The 22,430-nt window shown below is 44.9% G+C and overlaps 1 protein-coding gene across 25 annotated transcripts in view; it reads left to right on the top strand.

Moving 5' to 3' along the window:
* The window catches only part of EP400 (E1A binding protein p400), a 76,958-nt gene that overhangs the window by 10,590 nt on the left and 43,938 nt on the right, over positions 1 to 22,430 (top strand). For 22 of the 25 annotated variants that reach the window (XM_035097681.3, XM_035097685.3, XM_035097682.3 and 19 more), the window contains 17 exons: positions 609 to 696; positions 1,056 to 1,163; positions 2,005 to 2,399; positions 4,123 to 4,425; positions 6,625 to 6,810; positions 8,732 to 8,872; positions 9,417 to 9,498; positions 10,095 to 10,147; positions 11,215 to 11,272; positions 13,682 to 13,771; positions 14,918 to 15,019; positions 16,450 to 16,643; positions 17,312 to 17,489; positions 17,628 to 17,764; positions 20,315 to 20,484; positions 21,240 to 21,414; positions 21,538 to 21,674. In XM_035097681.3, the coding sequence (XP_034953572.3) occupies positions 609 to 696; positions 1,056 to 1,163; positions 2,005 to 2,399; positions 4,123 to 4,425; positions 6,625 to 6,810; positions 8,732 to 8,872; positions 9,417 to 9,498; positions 10,095 to 10,147; positions 11,215 to 11,272; positions 13,682 to 13,771; positions 14,918 to 15,019; positions 16,450 to 16,643; positions 17,312 to 17,489; positions 17,628 to 17,764; positions 20,315 to 20,484; positions 21,240 to 21,414; positions 21,538 to 21,674 (2,597 nt within the window). The remainder of the gene's footprint in view (positions 1 to 608; positions 697 to 1,055; positions 1,164 to 2,004; positions 2,400 to 4,122; positions 4,426 to 6,624; positions 6,811 to 8,731; positions 8,873 to 9,416; positions 9,499 to 10,094; positions 10,148 to 11,214; positions 11,273 to 13,681; positions 13,772 to 14,917; positions 15,020 to 16,449; positions 16,644 to 17,311; positions 17,490 to 17,627; positions 17,765 to 20,314; positions 20,485 to 21,239; positions 21,415 to 21,537; positions 21,675 to 22,430) is intronic. The other 3 variants (XM_060269626.2, XM_060269627.2, XM_060269628.2) reach the window with 1 other exon arrangement.

Raw genomic sequence — 22,430 nt, forward strand, 5'->3', positions numbered from 1 at the left:
TTCAGATTTCTGCCTCCAGTATCTTGATGACTGGCCTGTCCTAGCATTGTTGTTTCTTGCAAACATTGGCACCTACTATTTTGGGGAAAGTGGATGGTCCCTGAAAACTAGGGGTGGCAGGAAGGGCACAGAATCTTGGTGGGATTGGTTGAGGTATTGAAAGCACAAAATTATTGGTGTCTCTATATGTGAAGTAAAAGAAGGTTATGATTTCATTCCAGGATCAAGCAAATGGATTTTTCAGTTGTGGGGGATAAACCTTTTACCTTAACTCTGCTTTGCTAGGAAAGAGAGAGAGAAAGCTGCGTAGATTTCCCTTTATGTAGCATTAACTGTGTCATATAAAAATATTTTTTTGTAAAATGGATTCAAAATCATCTTTAATAACAATCATTGAAAGCTAAGAGGTAAGTATATTGGAGTTGCTTTACATTCCTTCATTATAGACATGTTTTAAAAAATAGCCAGCAGCTCTTGGACAGATTTTCCCCTAGATTTTCTCACGCACCGTTTTTCTTATTTAAAAAGGGGTTCGTGCATATAAGGTTCTGTCAAAGAAGTTGGGGATTTAATTGAATTCTGACTGCTCTGTTTTTGTTTTATAATAGCAGGCGCATGCAGGGACTCCAGTAACAGGAACTGTGAATACCATAGAAATTGAAGCTTTTAAGAGACAACAGGTGCTTACATCAGCAGGTATGGTTCCTTTCAGTGGAACTTTGACCATCCCTTTCGGCTATTAACACCAGGACCATCTTAAGTCTAGTGCTTACTTCTTTTTAAAAAGCGTGCTTCAGTGTGACCACGTGGCCTGTTCATTGCGATGGGAGTTTTGGCTTGTGCCACGTGCTCCTCCCACAGCCAGTAAGCTGGACTTCACGTGGGCATGGTGTGCATTTGAGGCAACTTAACTGCTGTGATGCTGTACTTTTCCACAGTAGAGTTGTAGATAAACAGAAAGCCGAACTTAAAACTCACGGGGCATCTTTTTTAAATACTGTAACCTGAACCCCTTCCACTATACCCTGCCGTAAATGGAATTTGAATATCACCAGATTCGTCTAAGAGACCCCGAATTGAAGTGGGCCGTCATGGGATGGTTTTTCAGCATCCAGGTGTGACTTCAGGAGTCCCTCTTCAACAACTCATGCCAACAGCACAAGGTACTGTGTTGCCACATGCCAACTGCAGATTAATTTGGCAAGGGGGGGCCGTTGGCGCCCGAAGCAGAAACCTCACAAAACACAGTCCTTCTGAGATCTCTGGTTCTGCCCCATGCTTTCCCCTTGTAAATTAATATTTGGTGTGAAATGCCTCGTTCCCTTTGGAGGAGCTGTGTGGTGGGCTCCAGTAGTGCATGTGGGCCTGGAAAACGGTCACGCGAGTTGATGCAGAATCATTCCCTTGGGAGCTTTCCAGTTTGCAAGAAGGGTGGTTCTCTTGTAGACGTTTTTCATTTTAATTCCACATTAGTTCTTTCGCTTGTGTGTCCTTTGTTTTTTTTTGCTTACAGTTACTGTGTCAACAACATTTTAAAACCATAGGACATGTAGTTCACCATTTAATAAGTTCGTGTTGTGTTGTGTTGTGTGTACGTGACTCATGATTGGAAAAAAACCCATAGGTTTTTGTGCATGGTAGATTGACGTTGGCCGAATTTCTTATTGTGGTTTGCCAATGCTAATCTTATTTTAAGAGATGCTGTAGTGTGTCAAAGTAAGTACAGTTGAACCTCCGCTTACGTATCCCTCCGCTTACGTATCCCTCCGCTTACGTAAACTTCAGGAAGTATATTTCTGAATTTTTGCCACATGCGCAGAAGCGGTCCCTCCGGTTGCGGAAACCTCAGGATCCAACCGGAGCTCCGGAATGGATCCCATCCACAACCGGAGGTACCACTGTAAAGAGTTAACTTTTATCTCCTTGTCATGCTCCGGTGTCCTATGAGTCCAAAAGCCTTGCCTTTTGTAGTTCAGCTTTTCCCATTTTTCTTCTTGCTTGCAGGTGGAATGCCTCCCACCCCTCAAGCGGTACAGCTCACCGGGCAGAAGCAGAGCCAGCAACAGTATGACCCCTCCAAAGGGCCTCCTGTGCAGAATGCGGCAAGTCTCCACACTCCCCCACCTCAGCTGCCTGGGAGGCTGCAGTCAAGCAATGTCCCCCTCCCGCCTCTCCCAGCAGCCCTGCAGCTTACGCAGCCGCCACAGCCGCCGATCACAGACTCTCTGGCGCAACCTCAGATTCACGTGAAGGCCCAGCCGCAAAGTGTATCCGTTGCCGCTGCCATGCCGCATGGCCAAGTTCAAGTGCCGCTTCAGCAGCAGCTTCAGTCAGCGGCACTTGTACAAGGGCAGATAACAGCCCAGGTATCCCAAGCACAAGCTCCAGCACAGCAACAGGTATTTTGGGCGGGAGCATGTGAAAATGTAGCCTTGGTGAAAAGTATATCCCAGATGTTTATTTATCTATCTATCTATCCGTGCAATCTCAGGAACTTCAGCCTGCACTTCTACAGGCACCACACTGTTTCCGTTCTGCATTTGCAAGAAGTCATTCCTTTGGTGTGGTAGCACCTGTACTTTGCAACTCCCTGCCTATTGATATCAGGCAGGCACCACCACTGTACTCCTTTAGACTTGCCTGTTGAAAAAAAATCTCTCAGCAGGCCTGTTAGACACATGATTTCCTAAAAAATCAGATGTTTTATTGTGTTATTTTTAGACGCTTTTTACAGCTTTAAAATGTTTCAAATGTGCACTCATTTTATTTTTTTGCTGCTCTGAACCCCTTTGGGAGAAAGGGCTGGGTATAACCTGAATGAATGCACAGAAAAGTAAGGGGCTGGCAGGTCCCATCTAGAAATATATAACTGGCCAGTCGCATGTGTGTTTTGCAGCTGACCAGCTTGTTCCCTTTTATGGAGGGTAAGTGGTCATGCAAACAGGCTTCAACACAGGAGTACCACTAACAGAATTATTTTCTATTCAAGTGTGATACCAGGATACAAAATGCACAGGGTGCACACATGTGGAAATGCACACGTGTGATGTCAGCTGCTTGCCTTCTTAAAAACATATGCAAGATGGGCAGCTGATAATTGCCCAGTCACTCCTAACATCAGGAGAGAACTAGCTAAAATGCACAGGCATTCATATCGGATACAATATATAACTTGCATACTTTGTTCTTACACATCATAACCAATGCCTATCAAGGTGCTCATAGGTGGTCTAGATTTGAACATTCCTTGTGGTTTGCTTCCCCCCCCCCCATGTGAAAGCTGAAGTTTCTTAGAACCAGGAGATTTATTGGGATGTGTGTGTAACTGACATTGTCCCCCAACACTCCCCTGCTTTTCATGTTTTATGGTACAGTTTCAAATGTTAGAATCTAAGCCATGTAGTCTGAACCCCCGAATTAGCAGAGAGTTTCAGTTGCAATGCTTGTTGCACCTTAAAAAGCTATAAATGAATAAATTCATGAGAACAAATGTCTTTAAGGTGAATTGACATTTGATGTTTTATGATCTTTTATATTCTGCTGGAAGCCACCCAGGGTGGCTGGGGAAACCCAGCCAGATGGGCGGGGTATAAACAATATTATTATTATTATTATTATTATTATTATTATTATTATTATTATTAATTTTGCTTACATGTGTATATTTGTGCACCCAGAGTGAGGCTAATCAAGATTAAGGATGTCTCAGTTCTCAGTGGCTTCCATTGACTTCCATAGAACAAGGAAAAAGGATGAGATGGATGTTGCTTTTGGGGACGATGAATGCAAAGACTACCCTCAGTTTCTGACATTGGGTGGCATGGCCTTTACTTGTAGGTAAACTGTAGCTCTTCAAGCTTGGGATGGCGCTTGCTTGTGTGCTCATCTTTGCAATACAAAGGCATCACACCAGGCACCTCACAGGCTAAAACAGCTGGTGTTTCCTATGTGCTGTTGTAACTGGTTACAGTGGTATTTTCGTTGAAACAGCTTGGTTTGCATAATTAGGCCAATATTTGGTCGGTGTGTCTATGTATCATACTGTAATACAAATGGCAGCAGTGTCTCACTGCTGAACCCCTTTCATTTGGTCTTTTTAACATGGATGTGTGCCTTTAACAGGCAGTGACCACAGCACGACCTTCGGCAGACACCGTCCAAAATTCCCAGCGTCTTCCAGCAAGCGTGCTTCCTCCTACCTCATCCAACCCACCAGCAACTGTTTCCAGCATGGCACCACAGCCCGCTTACCCGGCACAAACCAGTCGAACTTCGCCAGCGACAAATAAAGCAACTTCTCCCATTGCTTCCAAGCCCCCAGGTTTGGCTGTGACAGCAGCACCAAAGATTCAGAGTCCGGCTCAAAATACAACAGTTCTAGCACAGGACAGCTCCCAAGAGAAGCTGGCAGAACAAGTTAAGCTGGTAAGAAAACTCACCGCACAATCCGATGCCAGAATTCCCAGTATGCACACAGATTATTCATTTTTTAAAAAATAGAATCTCTGAGGTGATGGCTGGATTCTTTTGCTGCTACATGAGAATATTTGCAATATCATGTGCCTTACGATTAGCGGTAATGAACAAGGAGCATCCTTTGTTAGCATTGTTGAGTTTCTCAGAACAACCATCCCTGATTGCAGATCAAAAACAGAACTTGGGTTTGTCCTCTAGCCGTGATTTGATTCCAGATAGTCCACAGGTTTCCTGATCTTTCAGATAGTGCCTAACCACAGGGCACCCATTCTCAATCCTGATAAACTGATAAGTCACCACAGATGCCAGTCTGATGCGATGGGGCATAAACTGCCTAGAATAGATCTTGCAGTGTGGGAGGTGTGTTCTTTCTAGGTATCCAGGCATAGCATCAGCTGACTGGAAGTCAGAGCAGTGAACCTTGGCCTATGTGCCTTTTAACTCTTTCTCTACTAATGCCATGTCCTGGTGAGGATAGACAATACAACAACCAAGGCCTGTGTGAACAGACAGCAATACCAGGCCCAACACCCTAAGCTTCCAGACCAAATCCTTTCTCATCTGAACAGAAGCCAACCTGTTACCCATCTTGGCACAGCTCATAGGACAAATTTTATTACTTGAGTTTCTAAACTATGGATCTAGGAAAGTGGGCCTTGCCTCAAGAGGTACTTCCGACCCTTAAAGTGTACTTCTGTCCTCCCCTCTTGATTTTTTTTTTCATCTCCAGAAAATGCAAAACCACCTTACTTTCCCATAGTACCTTTTCATTTGAGCATAGAGCATAGATGTGTTTCACTCTACTGGGCTGAGGGGCCTCCTGTATGTCTTTATACTCATCCTCTCCGCCTGTCCAGAGTGCTGAGAGATAAAAAGCTGGAAAGGGCTACACTGTGTTTCTGGTTGCCCCTCAATTGACTGAGGAGGTCTTAGTTTTCAGAAATCTCTGGGAGTGTGACATCTCCCCCAGTCCCACTTTCCTAGGGGCGAGTACTGCTCCCAGATCTCAACTGACTGCATCCTGGTGACTGAATAATAGGCTCTCCTCAACTTTGGAGGTGTATCCTGAAAGGTACATATAATGTTGTTCTCTAGGTAGCATTCCACTGATGAGACAACCTGGAAGGCCTTCATAAGGTGCTTCTGCTGAAAAAGCCTAGACTACTAAGATCTCTTCAGGGTGGCCTGGACCAGGGACTTGAGCCCAACAGCCTACATGGGCAGGCTTCATCTCCCTCTTCCATGCTGTGAAATCAAGGAATCCAGCCACATTTACAACTATTATGTAGTCCATAGGTTCTCATGGAGTCTTCAGAGGGTCCTTAAAGCTCTCACATTCACTTTCTTTGAACCTGATGAGGAGGCACCACGTGATAAGGAGGTGGCCAATAATTGCAGCTCACAGAATATATGAACTGGGGGGTCCTACCCGTGAGCAGTCTACACTTACGGAGCCATCCTGTGGATGTATTCCTGAGGTGACCTTGGCCATCCATTGCGTGTAGGAGCTGATTCTTCCATATATTGCACCTGATACATCATAGAGCTTTACAATATGGTTTATTCCCTACTTTTCCTGGGCAGAAGGATTACTTAACCCATTACCTACTGAAAGTCTTGTTCAATCCAAAACAGAAAGGTCAGACAAGTGCCCATTGTGCCTTTTTATTTAAGTGGGCCTTTTAATCCAACTTGTTTCCATTCTTGTTAGTGTTAAGTACTGCCCCCTTTTAGACTTTTGCAGTTTTCAGTTTCGTGTTAAAATTGGATGGTTTTCTTTATTTTACTCTTTGTGTTTTATTATTATCAACATCACAGACCCCGATGGGTTTTACTTCTCTGTGCTTCAGATTTTCCTGAACTTTTGCCTGCTGCATGTGGAGAAATAGAATGGGGGTGGGAGCAGCCTCTCTCTTGCTTCCTAACTCTTTATGTGTCTTAATCACATCCCTCCTCTTAAGCCACACCAGCATGTGTGTGGATTCAGTGAGCTGTAACCCCTCCACCCCCCTGAAATATATTATGTGACAGTGCTTCAGGTAGCTGAATTACCTTTTCACCTGTTGCTGTTGCTGTTTTCTTTGGCCTATTGGAAGTGCAACTTATTTCCAACAACACTCATTTTTATTGCTTGCTTGCTTCAATAAGGAAAACCAAGTCCATCAACGAATAGCAGAGCTGAGGAAGGAAGGTTTGTGGTCTCTGAGACGGCTGCCCAAACTTCAAGAGGCTCCCCGACCCAAATCTCAGTGGGATTATCTCCTGGAAGAAATGCAGTGGATGGCGACAGACTTTGCTCAAGAAAGGAGGTGGAAGATGGCCACTGCTAAGAAGGTATTGTTGTCTTTCATTTGTACTGTATTGGCAAAATGTTGTTAATTAAATTTATGTAACCCCCTTCATCTAAAGATCACAGGGCACATAAAAACTCAAAATAAAACCACAAACTACTTAACATTATAACCAAAACAATAACAACCCCAGACACATTTAAAAGGCCGTAGATCAGGGGTCGGCAAAGTTTTTGTGGCTTGGGCTGGTTCACGGTCCGGCAGATGCTGCGGTGGGCCGGAGTGTGCTTGTGTGTGCGCATGCATGCGCAAATGCTATTTTCGTTGCTCCTTCTGGCGTGGAGGAGGTATGCACAGTTTCCCAATGTCTGTAGGAGCCGTCTGAGTGGGAGGCAGGGGTCTATGGGCCGGTTAAATGACCTGTTAAATGACCCCCATGGGCCACTTGTGGCCCATGGGCCTTAGGTTGCCGACCCCTGCCGTGGGAGCGGATCCACTGTATAACAGTGCCCCCAGCTCCCAACCCCTCTAGACGGTCCAGAAGGATGTTATGGTCGAAGGTGTCAAAAGCCGCTGAGAGATCCAGCAGGACTAGGAAGCAGCTCTCACCTTTGTCTCTAGCCCGCCGGAGATCATCAACCAGTGCGACCAGGGCCGTTTCAGTCCCATGATGAGGCCTGAATCCTGACTGGAAGGGATCCAAATGGTCCGCTTCTTCCAGGCATGCCTGGAGTTGTTCAGCAACCACTCGCTCAATCACCTTGCCCAAGAATGGAAGATTTGAGACTGGGCGATAGTTGGCCAAATTAGCCGCATCTAAAGATGGTTTTTAAAGAAGCGGTTTAATGACAGCCTCTTTCAGCGCGTCTGGAAATACTCCCTCACAGAGGGAAGCATTTACTACCTCGCGGAGCCCATCGCCCAGCCCTTCCCGGCTCGCTTTTATTAGCCAGGATGGGCAAGGGTCAAGGAGACAGGTGGTTGGTTTCACTCGTCCAAGCAGCCTGTCCACATCCTCGGAGGTAACAGATTGAAATTGATCCCATGAAACGCGACTAGACAGGGCTCCAGCACTCTCCTGCCCCGGCCCTGCTCCCACGGTGGAGTCTACCTCCCTCTGAATCTGAGCGACTTTATTTGCAAAAGCATTACAGGAGATATTGGGGTCCCTACCAGGCCCCGATGACAAAGGTGGTTCAGATAGATTGTGAACCACCTGGAATAGTCTCCTGCTGCTGTTTTCTGCAGATGCGATAGAAACGGCGAAGAAGGTCCTCTTCGCCGTCACCATTGCCACTTGGTAGGCTCAAAGTTGAGCTCTAGCCCGTGTTCGGTTCTTAATGCTGGAAAAGCTTAAGTGACAAGGAGGGCTTGGTGTCCTCCATGCTAGGGAGCTTCTGTTACAATATCAGAAGTAACAGTAAAAAGTTTTGGTTTTTCCTTTTCCAGAAATGTCCTATTTCTGGCTTCACTTTTGACAGTTTGCTTTTCAGTCCCACAAAAGTGGAGTCCATTACCCACCCCCATTGTATATAAAAGCTCCCAGGTTCATTCCCTGACATTGCCAGTTTAATATATCGGGTAGCAGCTGGTGTGAAAACCTTGTGCTTGGGACCCTGGAGAGCCACTGCCAGCCACAGAAAACCAGCCTCCCCCAAATTGGTGCTCTCCAGATGTTGCTGCACTCTGAGCTCCCATCAGTCCCAGTCACTGTGGCTTATGGTCAGGAGTGATGGGAGCTGTGGCTCAACAACATCTGGAGGGCACCAGTTTAGGAAAGTCTGGAGCAGACAGTACTGAAATGGATGAACAAATAGGCTAACCTGCAATACAGCAGTTATCATGGAAGCTGGCTACTCGATAATTAGATATGCTAAAATGGTCACACAAGTAGTTGTAAAAAGCAAAATTGTATTGGCATGGAAGAATCCTTTCTCCTTGCCTGGTGATTTTATTTTTATTAGATGGTTCGGACTGTGGCTCGATACCATGAAGAAAAGAAGCTTAATGAAGAGAGGGCCAGGAAAGAAGAACAGAACAAGCTGAGGCGCATTGCTGCGACAATTGCGAGAGAAATAGAGTATTTCTGGTCTAATATTGAGCAGGTAGTGCTTTCCTTCTTTTCCTTTGCCCACTCAGCAATCAAACGGTATTGGTTTTTAAAGCCTTATGCCACAATCCTTCAAAATAAAACCTTGCCTGGAAGTAAGTCCTGTTGTGAACCCAGTGAAACTTAACTTCTGAGTAGACATGCAGTAGACATTGCATTGCATGTCATGTTTAATTATTGTGTATTTAAAATATAAAATACTTCATTTAAAGCATTTTAACCTCCTATTTGAAGGCTCTTTGAGTGGCTTCCAGCAATTAGCAGTAAGGCAGTCTCTCTTACTACCTTGGCTCTCTTAAATTTTCTCCATCTCTCGTTGTTTTCTTCACTGCCTCCTGAAGGGGGGGGGGAGCAGAGTGAGCTGCTGGCAGCTGCTCCATTGCTGGTATGGAGGGTTGCAATAGGTGGAGCACAAGTAAAAATCGGATGCCCTGAATTGTAGGATACAATCACCGTATCTCCACTAAGATACTGTAGTTTTATGATCTTCAATGTTAGTTGATTGTTCTGTCTGTCACATTTCATATACCCACCTTTAGGTTGTGGAAATAAAGCTTCAGATTGAATTTCAAGAGAAAAGGAGAAAAGCGTTAAATTTAAAGAGACGACATTCCAGGAGAGGTAAGAATTTCTACTTTTGGATTGCTTCGTGCAAACAAGGCCGCTGCATAAATTGCAGGATGTGTGTTGTTGCTCAAAGATAGAATGCCCATTGATAACTACCTGTAGTATACCGAGAATGGTGTAAAGACCTTTGCATTCTGCAGTGCATTTGGAGATGCCTTAACTAAACAACTACCCTAATCTTCTTGCTCTCCATGCTGGTCCTACTACTGCTGCTGTAATCTTTGTTTATTAAAGGGTTTTAAAAATGTTAATACAAGCTTTACAGGACAGGCGATGCTAAGTGTTTCACTTACATTGCAAGTTAAAAACAGTTTTTATTCTTCTATATTTATTTTAATATTTTATATTTATTGTATTTGCATTGTGAACTGCGAAAGGTTCACAGTGAACCCTGAAAACAGTACCTCCCTGTGATCTCTCCATGAATATTCACCTGTTCTTCTTTACTGTGCAAGAGTACGTAGCGTTGGATCCTTTATGATTTGATGTATTTATTTTCCCCTTGTTTCTAGGAAATATAAATGTTAGGCCAATAAATACAGGAAGTGTTTAGTGATTTATAAGAGGCATAACACCTAACCATTTTACAGGTAAAGATGCAAGACATTTAGAAGATATTCTTATGGACAAAGAAACAGACTTGGTAAGATTATAGGTTAATGGCTTTTGCAAATAACAAAATGTATCATAGAGTCCCCTAACTAAATCCCGTGGGATGCCAGGTGACACAGTTTTTGCACACTGTTTCCCAAGCACTGACAATCAGCTGATCATCAGTGCTGATGAAGCCCTGTGCACAACCCTTCTCACCCAAACGCTACCTTTAGTGAGCCAGTGTGGTGTAGTGGTTAAGAGCGGTAGACTCGTAATCTGGGGAACCGGGCAGCTGCTGGGTGACGTTGGGCTAGTCACACTTCTCTGAAGTCTCTCAGCCCCACTCACCTCACAGAGTCTGTTGTGGGGGATGAAGGGGAAAGGAGATTGTTAGCCTCTTTGAGACTCCTTTGGGTAGTGATAAAGCGGGATATCAAATCCAAACTCTTCTTCTTCATCTTCTTTACCTGCCCTGCATCTGATCATAAATTCCAACCCTGATTTATAGAGAGAGGTCCATATAGAAATATATCTTTTTTTATGTCATAGAATCATAGAGCATAGAGTTGGAAGAGACCACAAGGGCCATCCAGTCCAACCCCTGCCAAGTAGGAAACACCATCAAAGCATTCTTGACATATGCCTGTCAAGCCTCTGCTTAAAGACCTCCAAAGAAGGAGACTACCACACTCCTTGGTAGCAAATTCCTCTTGACCCATAGAAACAATGTGTTTCAATAACATGGTTAAGATCCTCACCAAGTTTGATTTGGAATAGTGAAATGTAGTAACCCCCAAGAAGCATGAGCTCTGTCCGTGGCTCTCTTAGTTTTCCACCTGTCATTCATGTCATGAAGTTGGCCCACTTTATGGATGGGGCTTGGATCTTACAAATACCAGGAAATATGCCTGGGTTGTAGGAATCTCTTTCTCTTCCCTTTGATGAAATGAGCAGGAGGAAGTAATTGCATTTTGACTTTAAACTTAGGGACCCTTGTTCCAAATAGGAAGTGTTAGATAAAGGTCTCCTCTAGATTTTACTGTGTGTTTGGCATGTATGCCAGTAATTCCCTTGCTGTTTTTAAAATTTATTGGAAACATTTATATGTATTTTCAGGGGCCATGGACATCTGGAAGAAAAAGAAAGGCAAGCACATCATTGACAGATGATGAAGGTTGGTCACTTAAAATAGTAATTTTCAGCTCCACTGCTTTAATCTTAGCTTATCTCACCCATTTCTCTGTAAATCTGATAAAACAGACGGGGCCCACACAAAATGGTGAGGTGTGGAAAGCTCCTGTTCACGATGCTTCATTGCATTCCCCTTATCTCTAGGTTCCCCACCACCCCACACAGGTGAGTCAGCGTTCTGTGGCTACTGAGCATGCTCAGCCCTCACTGGGCTCTTATAGGGGATGGGGATTGTCACCTCAAGGTATTCTCCCTAAAGATCTGTTGGTACTTCTGCAAACCTCGTGAGTTCCCTGACCCTGTTGATGCTTCCCACTTGTCCATGAATGGTGTCATTTTGGCGTTGTAAGGACTGGAACTCACATAAGCTGCTTTTCAGCCATACAGTTCCCAAGGGTGGCTTAGTACAGGGGTCGGCAAGCTTTACCGGATGATGGGCTGGGCCACGCTCCGTGCGCCGGAGGATGGGTTGGAGCCTGTGCGCACATGCGCTCTTCTGGGTCGGAGGAGCACCTGTGCGCATGCACACACGCTATTTCTGGCACTCGTCTGACCTGGATGTGCGCCGAAAATAGTGTGTGCGCATGTGCACAGGTGCTTCTCCACCCCACATGCGAACAGGTGCCATCAACCCATCAACCTGGAAGTTGGTCCCTGCGCTGTGCCACACCGTGCTGGGAAGAGCGGGCAGCAGGGGGCAGCAGGGGTCACCATGGGCCGGTTAGACGAGCCTGGGCCTTAGGTTGCCGACCCCTGGCTTAGTATAATTTAAATCACTATCACAATGGAAAAACCACGCCAGAAACCCAAAGGGATTAGTGAATTTTTAGAGTGGAGAGAAAAGTACAGCTTAAAAATACAGAAATTGGTTAAATGCCACTAAATTATTGCTTTGGAAACTTCAAGCGGTGCAGAATTCAGCGGCCAGTTCACAGGGGCAAGACGGTTTGAGCATATAACTCCAATCCTGGCTCTGCTGCGCTGGCTGCCAATTAGTTTCTGGGCCCAACTCAAAAGTGCTGGTTTGGACCTATAAAGCCTTAAACGGCTCAGGACTGCAATACCTCAAGGACCACCTCTCCCCGTATGCGTCATAACCCGATCCTTCTACACGTGCCCTCTCCACGAGAGAATGGGTGGTGGCTCCCCATTGTGGAATGCTTTCCCCAGGGAGGCTTGCCTGGCACCTTCATTACACCTCCTTAGGCGTGAAGCGAAAATGTTCCACTTCAAACAGGGCTTTGGCTGATTAAACAATCTGTGGCCTTTTAAACGGTGTGTGTGTGTGTGTGTGTGTGTGTGTGTGTGTGATTGTTTTGTTTGTTGTTATGGTATGGTTTTTTGTGTTTTTATATTTTAAACTGCCCTGGGATCTTTGGATGAAGGGTGGTATATAAATTTAATTAGATGATGGTGATGTAGTAGAAGATAGAATATGACCGTGAAAAAGGTCCTGTCATCTCTGGTAGCTGCCTGCCTCATCTCTGAAGGCACGAAGACCCAGATCAGGTCCTCTAGTGAAAGTCTTGATCCAGGTGCCCTCGCCCTTTTTGGGGCCTGGTGGCACATTAGGAAATAATGAGAAACTGTTATAGGCACCACACAATGCCCATTTCACTTAAAGGAATACTCCTCAGAGAGACACTCCTCAGCAGGCAAAATACCACATGCGCTCCCCCACATAACCACAGGCAACTCCCTTTGCAGCAGCTAACTCCTCTGAAACAAACCAACAATATACACACTACCACCACATTCTCAATTAAAATAGGCATACACAAAAAGCAGGAAGCATCCCTTCTTAAAAAGCAGCAAACGAAAGGTCAGGGAAAAATGCTACACCCTAGTTTTCCCTCCATTTCTCAAACTTACTGGGTAATGGCAGCATTACTAGGAGTTTAAGCAGGAGGGTGGAAAGCTCAGATGCCTCTCCAGCTGCCCCACTTTCTCCTTTTCCTTTTAAAAACGTGAAGGGAAGAAGGAAAGGCAGCTTAATGCCTACATATTGTTTTCTAGCCAGTGCAGTTGTTGCTCAAGTTTAAAAATAAAAAAGTTCCGAACTTTAAAAGGTTTCAGACTTAAAGAGAATATCAGCATCTTAGTTGGGACGAAGGGTAAGAGTGTGTATATATCTGGGGGTGCTGTGTGGACCCCAGCTCTTGGAGATGGAGCCTACAATAGATGCTGGTCCCTATTAATGGCAGCGCAACTTAGGTGAATGTATTATGAATGGGTGTATCTTTAGCACTATGTTTGATTTTTAGTTCTTTTTACAGGGGCAGGGTGGGAAAGCTTTATATTGTAATGCTAAAGGTGGCCAGCTGAATCTTACACCAGCAACATGCAGCTTCCTACACTCAACTTGATACATTGAATATGTGTTGTCTTCTAGTTGAAGATGAAGAGGAAACCATTGAAGAGCAGGAAGCTAAAGAAGGCAATGTCAACCATCAAAGTGAGCTATCCAATTTGGCAAAGGAAGGTGAGTCCAAAGATTTCTGAATAGAATTTCCACTGAATGACTGAGAATATATGTCTGGTTCTCCCCCCCCCCTTCTCTTTGCATACTGTTTTCAGCCGTAGCATCACTGATATTCTTGTTGACTTCATATATATTTGGAGAGGTGGTAGGTTAGACTCTTGGATTTCAAAATGCTTTCCAATTCATATGTTGGAACATGGCACAGATAAGAAATGCATGATGGTCTGGTTCACACATAGCGAATGGTTTACTGTGAACACACTGATATTTATGTTGTTTTATTCCTCCCTGCTAGTACACGGAGAAACAAACCACAATCCTTGGCTTAGTCTTCCATCTGTACCAGTGAATTCTGGTTTGTTTTGCTCCAAACAAACCATGACTGGCAAACCAAGAACAAACCTTGACTTGTCACTATGGTTTGTTTTGTCTGTGAAACAAACCATAACCTCCGGTTTGGACATAATGCGAAGTTATTGTGTGTGTAGCGAAGGAGGTTAGTCAGGATCAGGAGTCTTTCTCTCTACCCTCCCCCCTCCACTTCCCATCATCCATAGATGCTCCTTTGGTTAGACTTGGTCATACTACTCCATATTGGTTTGAGCACTGATGAGACCAGCTGTGGAAGGAGCATGGAGATCCAGTTGGAAAAACCCAAAAACCCAAGAGAGGTGATAGGGAAGGAGTGGTGTGACATACTCAGAATGCCCCTGTGGCTGGGAAAAAGAAATCCAAAAGGAGGCTGAACCACCTTCCCCCCTGGTGAGAGACTGCATCTGTGAATGAGTCCTCTTTTTCCTCTCCCAGCCCTCCCAATGCCTGTGGGAACTCTGCTCCCTGGTGAGCCTGGGCATATAATCTCATTTGTGATCTTAATTAAATGGAAGCTTGAGAATGCAGACACAAAAAAAAGGCCTTTTCTGCTCTAAAAACAAATACCTTCCAAAATGATACCGCTCCATCAATCTGCGAAACATTTTTTTTAAGTGCTCTGTTGATGTTAACATGAAAGCCTCGTGTGGATGTTAATTAGGAAGTACCCTTTTACAAATAACATTGTCCCGTCTGAAATGGTTTTCGGCGTGCTCTGCTTTGGTGCTAAGTAACTGCAGTGGCATCACACTTTGCTTTTTCAATCTCATTCAGCTGAACTGTCTTTGGATGATTTGGTGAAGATGTATGAAGGTGCCTTTGCCGATAATTTTCACTGGCCCCAGCCGAAGCTTGAAGAAGAGACTAGTGAAGAAGGTATATTTTGGTGGCCTTTCATTCCAGAATGCGACTGGGCTGCTCCCACCTTTTTAGGGAGAATGTTTTGCATCCACAGTACCACAGATGTTTTATTTATTTATTTATTTAAGTAGCCTACCTTTTTTTTGTTAAAGTTCTTTATTTCAATTATTAAAACATTACATACCATAACATCGCGCTCAAAGAAAGGAAATATAACATAAGATAATCTGAGAATATAAAAAGAATATCACAAAAGAAACATAACGTAATCAAATAATACATAACATAACATAACTTAACATAACACAACTCAAATATAACTCTGATAACTCAAATAACTCAACTAACAACCGAACACAAAAGAAAAGGTAAGGTAACCTTCATCCTGTGTCCCTGGGATGGTTAATATAATAATACTTCATATTTATGTAGATCTTTATAATTTTCAGAGGATGCTGTCGAGCAATCTGTGCAGCAGCTCTGTCACCATTATAATCCTCTTATCGCAGATGGTGGGTGGAATTAAAGCTGAGTAAGAGAGTCTTGTTTAAGGCCACCTAGTTGCAACCTTATAAATTTGAACTATAAGGGCATATTCATTCTTAAACTTCTACAATACACCAACAGTGTATTTGCTCATGCTTTAATGTTAGGAAGGTTGCAGGGGAGGAAGACAAAGGAGAGAACATAATTCAAAGCATGTGTAAACAATTAGCAGTATTTCCTCAGTTACGCATGCTAACAGGGATTGGACGTACTCATGTGCACAGGATCCCTACAGTCAGTGTGCATTTGTCCCATGCATTTTTGTATGGTTGGTGGCTGCCACAGGAGGCGATCAGGCTGCATTACTTAATAAAGCATGATTTCTTCCTCCCCCCCCCCCCCCAGCAGTAGGGCACTGTGGGGTGTCTGAATGCGCTGGCCTTTTCCAAAGACCCTTTCACAATTCTGCTGTTTAATTTTTATTTTGTTCTCTTGACTGTTTTGTTTAGAAGTGCAGCAACTTGTAAGAGGCGGGTTAGTCTGAGAAAGACTGACTTTCTCAAGGCCACCCAGTGAGCCTTGTGGAAGAGCGTGGATTTGAATCCAAGACCAAGCTCTACACTATATTTCCGGACAGTGGAACAGCTTCGTGCTGTCTCCTGAAAGCCTGCATGCTGAGATGGAATGCCATCTAAACCAGGTGGGGTAGATAACCTGTGGCCCACTTTTTGGGCTCCCAACTTCCACCAGCCCGGCCTATTGGCTGTGCTGGTTGAGCCATATATGGAAGTTGGTCTCTTCAAAACATCTGGAGGGCCACAGGTTACCCTTTCCTGATCTAGGTTATTCTTCTATTCTCACCTGGATTCGCTGTCTTGGATTCTAGTATGTGCAGAAATATTTTAACGTGTCAGGTTTTGCCTGTGCAAAATTGATTGTTTGGTCTTTCGTTTTGTCAGAGATGGAAGACCACACAGCTGAAAGGGAGAGTGTCCAGAAGGAAGTTATCCTGATCGACTCTCTCCTTAGCATTGATCAGTATAAGGGTGCCGAGAGAGCAGTTCCTACTAAGAAACACGGGAGGGACATTGCGGAGGTAGCGGCTGCAGCTGAAGCACTTTTGCCAAAAGGCAGCGCCCGAATCACAACTTCGGTAAGTATTTTCTGTTCCATTTGTGAGGAACGGTTAACTACATGTAGAGATGTCCCCACCGCATTCTTGCAGTGCAATTCTAAACTCATTGGCTCAGAAGTGAACTCTGCTATGTTTAACGACACTTTCCCCCCAGATAAGTATGCACAGGATTGCTGTCTTAACTGCTCCTATCTGCTGCCTTCTTCTTGCAAACCCTGCCCCCCACAATCCATAGTTTTACAAGTGATCTTTAGTTTGAGTGCTCAGCAATCTTACAAAACTGTTTCCTCTTTGGAAGCCTAAGAATTGATATGAAGGTGTCATTTTTGTTCAATTGACCATTTGAGTGCCCCTGGAATTCCTTTAACATTTGTATTATGAAAGGATTCTGCAATGGTGGGGGTAATGCTGCTAGATAGAAAGTGGCGGTGGGCTAAACAGAATTACCCCATACAGTATTTTTAAAAAAGAAATACCCACCGGCATCCGAGACAAGTTCTTTGTGAACTGCTCTGAGATCTGAGGATGAAGGGCGGTATACTACTACTAATTCTGTTTTGAGAAGGGGAAAACTTGTCTAGATCTATATAAATAAACTTTACTACATTAGTAAAAAGCTGCTGGTTGTCCTGTGAAGGAAACTTTGAAGTTTCTGAAGTGTGTGTCTGCATGTCATTTTGTTGCAGGTCAAATACAACACTCCTCCCCTCTTGTATGGCTCCCTTCGAGAGTATCAAAAGATCGGATTGGACTGGCTTGCCAAGCTGTACAAGAAGAATCTCAATGGCATTTTGGCAGATGAAGCTGGGCTTGGCAAAACAGTGCAAGTTATTGCTTTTTTTGCACATCTGGCGTGTAATGAGGGTAAGCCTGCCCTCTGCTTTGTGGCTACTAGTTACTGAAATTGGAAAAAATGGTCAAGGGCTGGCTTTAATGCCAGGGTTGGGCTCCTCAGAAGTGAACAGCTCTCCTACATCCTGCTGCTTCTCTTTCCTTTGCCAGGTGACTGGGGCCCTCATCTCATTGTTGTTCGGAGTTGTAATATACTGAAGTGGGAGCTTGAACTGAAGCGATGGTGCCCTGGGTTGAAAATCCTGCTCTACATTGGCAGCCAGCAAGAACTTCGAATGAAAAGAAAGGTACAGCACTCTGTAGATTTTTTTTTAAAAAAAAAAATAGTTCAACTTCTGACAGATCTGCAAAATTCCACCTATATTCATTATAGTGATGCCCCACCTTCCAGCTGAGATAGGCTTAGCAAGCAAGTGGTTTACAAAAATTTTAAACCCAAAATATATGTTCAATATATTAGGGATAGTGTATGTGCACGTCAGGGTCTTTTGGCCCCTGGAAGTTGGATGTCATACCCCAGGTTCCAGGCTTTTGCCTGTAAAGGAGGAGTGAGGGAGCATCAGACCTAGCAGACAAATGTGTCCCTTCAGGCCTCTAGCCTTTGGAAATCTCCGCAGGTCAGATCTCCTTCCCAGGGTTCAATCCTTAACTGGATCACTATGTAGTTTTCCTTAGCTGGAATGTCTCCTTGAACTCTGATAATGCCCCCTTGCTTGTCTGGATAGAGGCTACAGAGGGGTAAGTATGTGTAGAAACTAGCATGCTGTACAAAGGCAGAAATTCACATTCGTTGGCCACTTTTGCCTCTGGCCAGGCCCGCTGCATGCATTTTGCCCCCAGAGGATTGAAAAGAAGGAAAAGTAGCCCTTAGGCTGAGACAGGTTCCCTCCCCATGCAACAGAGGGGTGAGGCAGATTGACCTGCGCTGTTGGATGGCAAATGGTGCCAACTCAGAGATAACAGCCTTCCATTGACCTGAAGGCCTCTTCTGACCCCTGTCATGAGACACAGTCCACATTCCACAATCTGTGGCTACAGACAGTGTGGCCGTGAAGCTCACTGGGTGACCTTGGGTCAGCACTGCCCCTCAGCCTAACCTACTTTGCAGGGTTGTTGTTGGGGATTAAATGCGGAGCAGGAGAACCATGAGATCCTTGGAGAAAAAGTTGGGATATAAATGCAATAAGTAAATAAATTGGTTGCATTTATATCCCCTCCACCACCTTCCTTAGAGTTGCTCAGAGCAGCACTTACCGGTAATTCAGTATTGGAGGATTTGGCTCCTTGCAGGAGATCCCCTGTAATAGTTTAGACCAAGAGGAAGGGCCAGTAGTTCAGTTGTAGAATATGTACATTTCACGCATAAGGCCTGGAGTTCAATCCACAGCATCTCCAAGGAGGGTTAGGAAGGTCTGAAAACCCTGGGAGCCCCTGTGTGTCGGTATAGACAAGACTGAGCTGGATGGACCCAGCAGGGCCGTCTTAAGTGCCCCTGGTGCCGTGGAGTGACGGATCCCTCCGGCGCCCCCCCACCCCGTTTCCCAGCATGGTGGGCGCCGCGCGGCTGCCACAGGCGCTGCTGCACGGCGGGCGGGCAGGCAGGCACAGCGCAGTTGCCGGCGCAGCTGCGCGTCGAACCGGCGGACCGGCCGGCCAGCGGGTGGGCGCAGCTCGCGGCGCCCTCCTGGCGTCGAACCGGCGGACCGGCCGGCCAGCGGGTGGGCGCAGCTCGCGGCGCCCTCCTGGCGGGCTGGCACCGTGGTGCCCTGCGCCACCGGGGGTCTACCTAGAGCTGGCCCTGGGACCCAGTATAAGGCAGTTTGGTGTAAGGTATCTTCCCATGTTCCTGTTTTATCTATGGAGCTGCACACCTCACCAGGGACTTTGATTTGGGCTTACAAGCTTATTTAACAACAAATTATTTAGCCCTTGAGGTAGTCAAGACTCTTCCTTGCTTTCAAGTCAGAATCTTGAGAAGACAGGCAAGATGGGCATGATTTCTAGTCCCGAATCTGGATGTTTTTCGCTTTCCTTACATTCGTGTGAGGGTCCTTTGCAAGAAAATGCAATATGAACATATGAAGGCGTCATTATCTGTAAGACTTAGCAGTTCATTACTGTGATTGGCAGTAGCTCTCTTCAAGAGCCCCAGCAAAGGTCTTTCCTAGCCTTGCTGTCTGGTATCTTTTCAGCTAGGGAATCAATTTGCAATCAGTTCGCAAAACTTGTTCTCCTATCCCCGGGCTCAATGGCCCCCTTTGCCGGGCAGATCCTGCTTATTTGTTGTTGCCTGGAGAAGCTGCAGTTCATTGGGAAGGAGCTGCTGCTGCAAGAATTCCCCATCCCTTTGCAGAGTCTAAACAGGGTAAGGGGCAGGGACCTGCCTGAGGGAAGAAAGTGTCCTGTGTGCTGATGGGTATTTATTTAAATGAACATCCTCAAGGCAGCTTAGAACAGAGCAATAAAATGCAATAATAAAAACCAGTGAACATTGTTTATCGAATCCAAAGGGACCAGTAAAAATAGAAATAAAAAAACTGTTACTCTAATAAATGCTTAGTGGTTTAGCAAGTATGCTGTAAAGTGCCAGCAAAGCAGTGAGGTTTCTGGAAAGAACACGCCAGGGGAAATCCCCAAGTTGTCTCAAAGGAGGAGCAGCCAAGAGACTGATACTCACCACCCCCTTGCTCTTCATCCACCTTGCTTGCCTGCTGCCACACGTATAACTGTATGAATGCCCTTATTTTGAATAAAGCCATAGGCTTGGGAAGGTCTGTTTTCTGCCTGTAAGTTTTGACAAGTTTAGTCATCTCCCTCCCTCCCTTGTTTTTTTGCAGGAGTGGATGGAACCCAACAGCTTCAATGTGTGCATCACATCCTACAAGCAGCTCTTCAAAGGCCACCAAGCCTTCACAAAGATGCGATGGAAGTACCTCATTGTTGATGAGATGCAACAGATCAAAAACATGACGGAGAAACACTGGGAAGCACTTTTCAGTCTCCGCAGGTCTGACATATGTAGAAGTCTTGCACCTTGCACTTCGTAGTGCTTTATGTTGGTCTAGGCACAGTGGTTGGTAGCCTGTGGTTCTGCAGATATTGTCGAACACCTACAGTTCTCATTATTCTTGACAGTTGGCCTGGTGGCTGTGAGATCCTTGTTTGGACCAGGAAGAAATCTGTAGGTTGAAAGGGGGTGAAATTGCTAAATGGGACACCCCAAGTACAGGTGAACACAGCATTCAGTGGCAGATGGGCATAAGCTGAAGACTTGCTCCATCATACTGAGTTCTCAAAATAACACCAAAGGCCAGGGCCAGATTATATCTTTGCCATGTGATTGTCTGTTGTGAAGACAGCTGCAGGGAGATAGATCTGGATCACAGCATGCAGAGAGGGGGCGTGTTGGCACCTTTGCAGTCAAGTAGCAGCTGGGAAGTGTAATTTTTGCCAAGAAAATGGGGGTAGTTGTTGTGTTAGAATCATGCCCCCCCCCTTCAGTTCTAATTGGGGAACCCAATTGCAGTTGCTTTTCTAAGGGAAACCTAAGCCAGGCATAGATAATCACATGACCACTTTATTGTTAGTTCCTGGTCTTAACTGGGGCCTGAATGTGTTTCCTTTTTACTTGTGTGGGGTAACCTCTTGTGTGGGGTAACCTGTGTGGCTACGTTTTGATTTTATTTACTAGTTCTAGTAAATTGCTAGATGGACAGCAATGGGATGACTGTCCTTCATAGCATTTTTAACTATTCTTCACAGCCAGCACCGCTTGCTCCTAATTGATACACCTCTGCACAACACATTGATGGAATTGTGGACCATGGTGCACTTCCTGATTCCAGGAATCTCCAAACCTTACCTGGATTTCCCAGTAAAAGCAGCCAATGAGGAGAATCAGGATTACTGCCACAAACTTGTCATCAGGTTACACCGAGTGAGTGGCCTACTTTTGTTTGAGCGCATGCATGGCTCTCCCAGCTTCGCTTTGGTAATATGGTTTAATTTAATGAAGACAATATTTATATTAACTTTGGTTTCTCTATTTTCACCCCCCCAGATGATCCAGCCGTTTATTTTGCGAAGATCGAAAAGAGATGTTGAAAAGCAGTTAACCAAAAAATATGAGCACGTGCTCAAGTGTCGGCTTTCAAACAGACAAAAACTTATGTACGAAGATGTCATTCTGCAGCCGGGGTATGAGCTATGCAACTTGATGAACATGTCGGTTATGCAGTTCACAATGCAGAAATTTCAGATTGCGTTTAACATGCTAACCAACCCTTTAGCCACCTTCAAATAATAGGATGTAGTTTAGTTGTAGGCACCTGCACAAAAAGCACCTTGTTGCTGCTTTATTCCCGCTCCTGTGCAAGCTGCAAAATGAACCAGGAATCATAACTTCATGTTGGATTCAAACTAGGAAGTGTGGTTGAGGACTTCTAAATGAGCCAGATTCAGAACCATGGTTTAAAAATTGGCTTCTGAATCTTGCTTATTTGTGAAGCCTTAGTTTAACCAAACCTAGGTGGTTTGCATGTAGCAGGAAAGTATGGTTGACTAGTGGGTTCCTGTTACAGGTAGTGGGTTCCTGGTTTGCTTAGCTTCTTGCGTGAAAGGAGGAACAGACTGGCTGCAAAGACCACACATAACTCATGTATATTCTGGCATATTAAGTCAGGATTTAGTCAGTGTATTGTAGCAAGGGTTGGGGTGGGGGGAAAGAGGCCTAGCTACAATTTTAACGTAGCTTTTAGAACTAGAATTGAATTGTGTGAGTTCTGGTCAACACATGCTCAGAATGAGGTAGAATGGGTTGTATCTCTTCAGTCATCAGGTGTGGAGACTTGCAGTTTGGAATGTGTCCCTGTGTTAAAAATGCTTTCACTACTGATCTAGGAAGAGTGCCCACTGTTGCAGAATTGCTTAAGCTAAGCTGCTGTGGATCTGATT

Source organism: Zootoca vivipara, chromosome 16, assembly GCF_965207765.1.
Source record: "Zootoca vivipara chromosome 16, rZooViv2.hap1.1, whole genome shotgun sequence".
Lineage (NCBI taxonomy): Eukaryota > Metazoa > Chordata > Lepidosauria > Squamata > Lacertidae > Zootoca > Zootoca vivipara.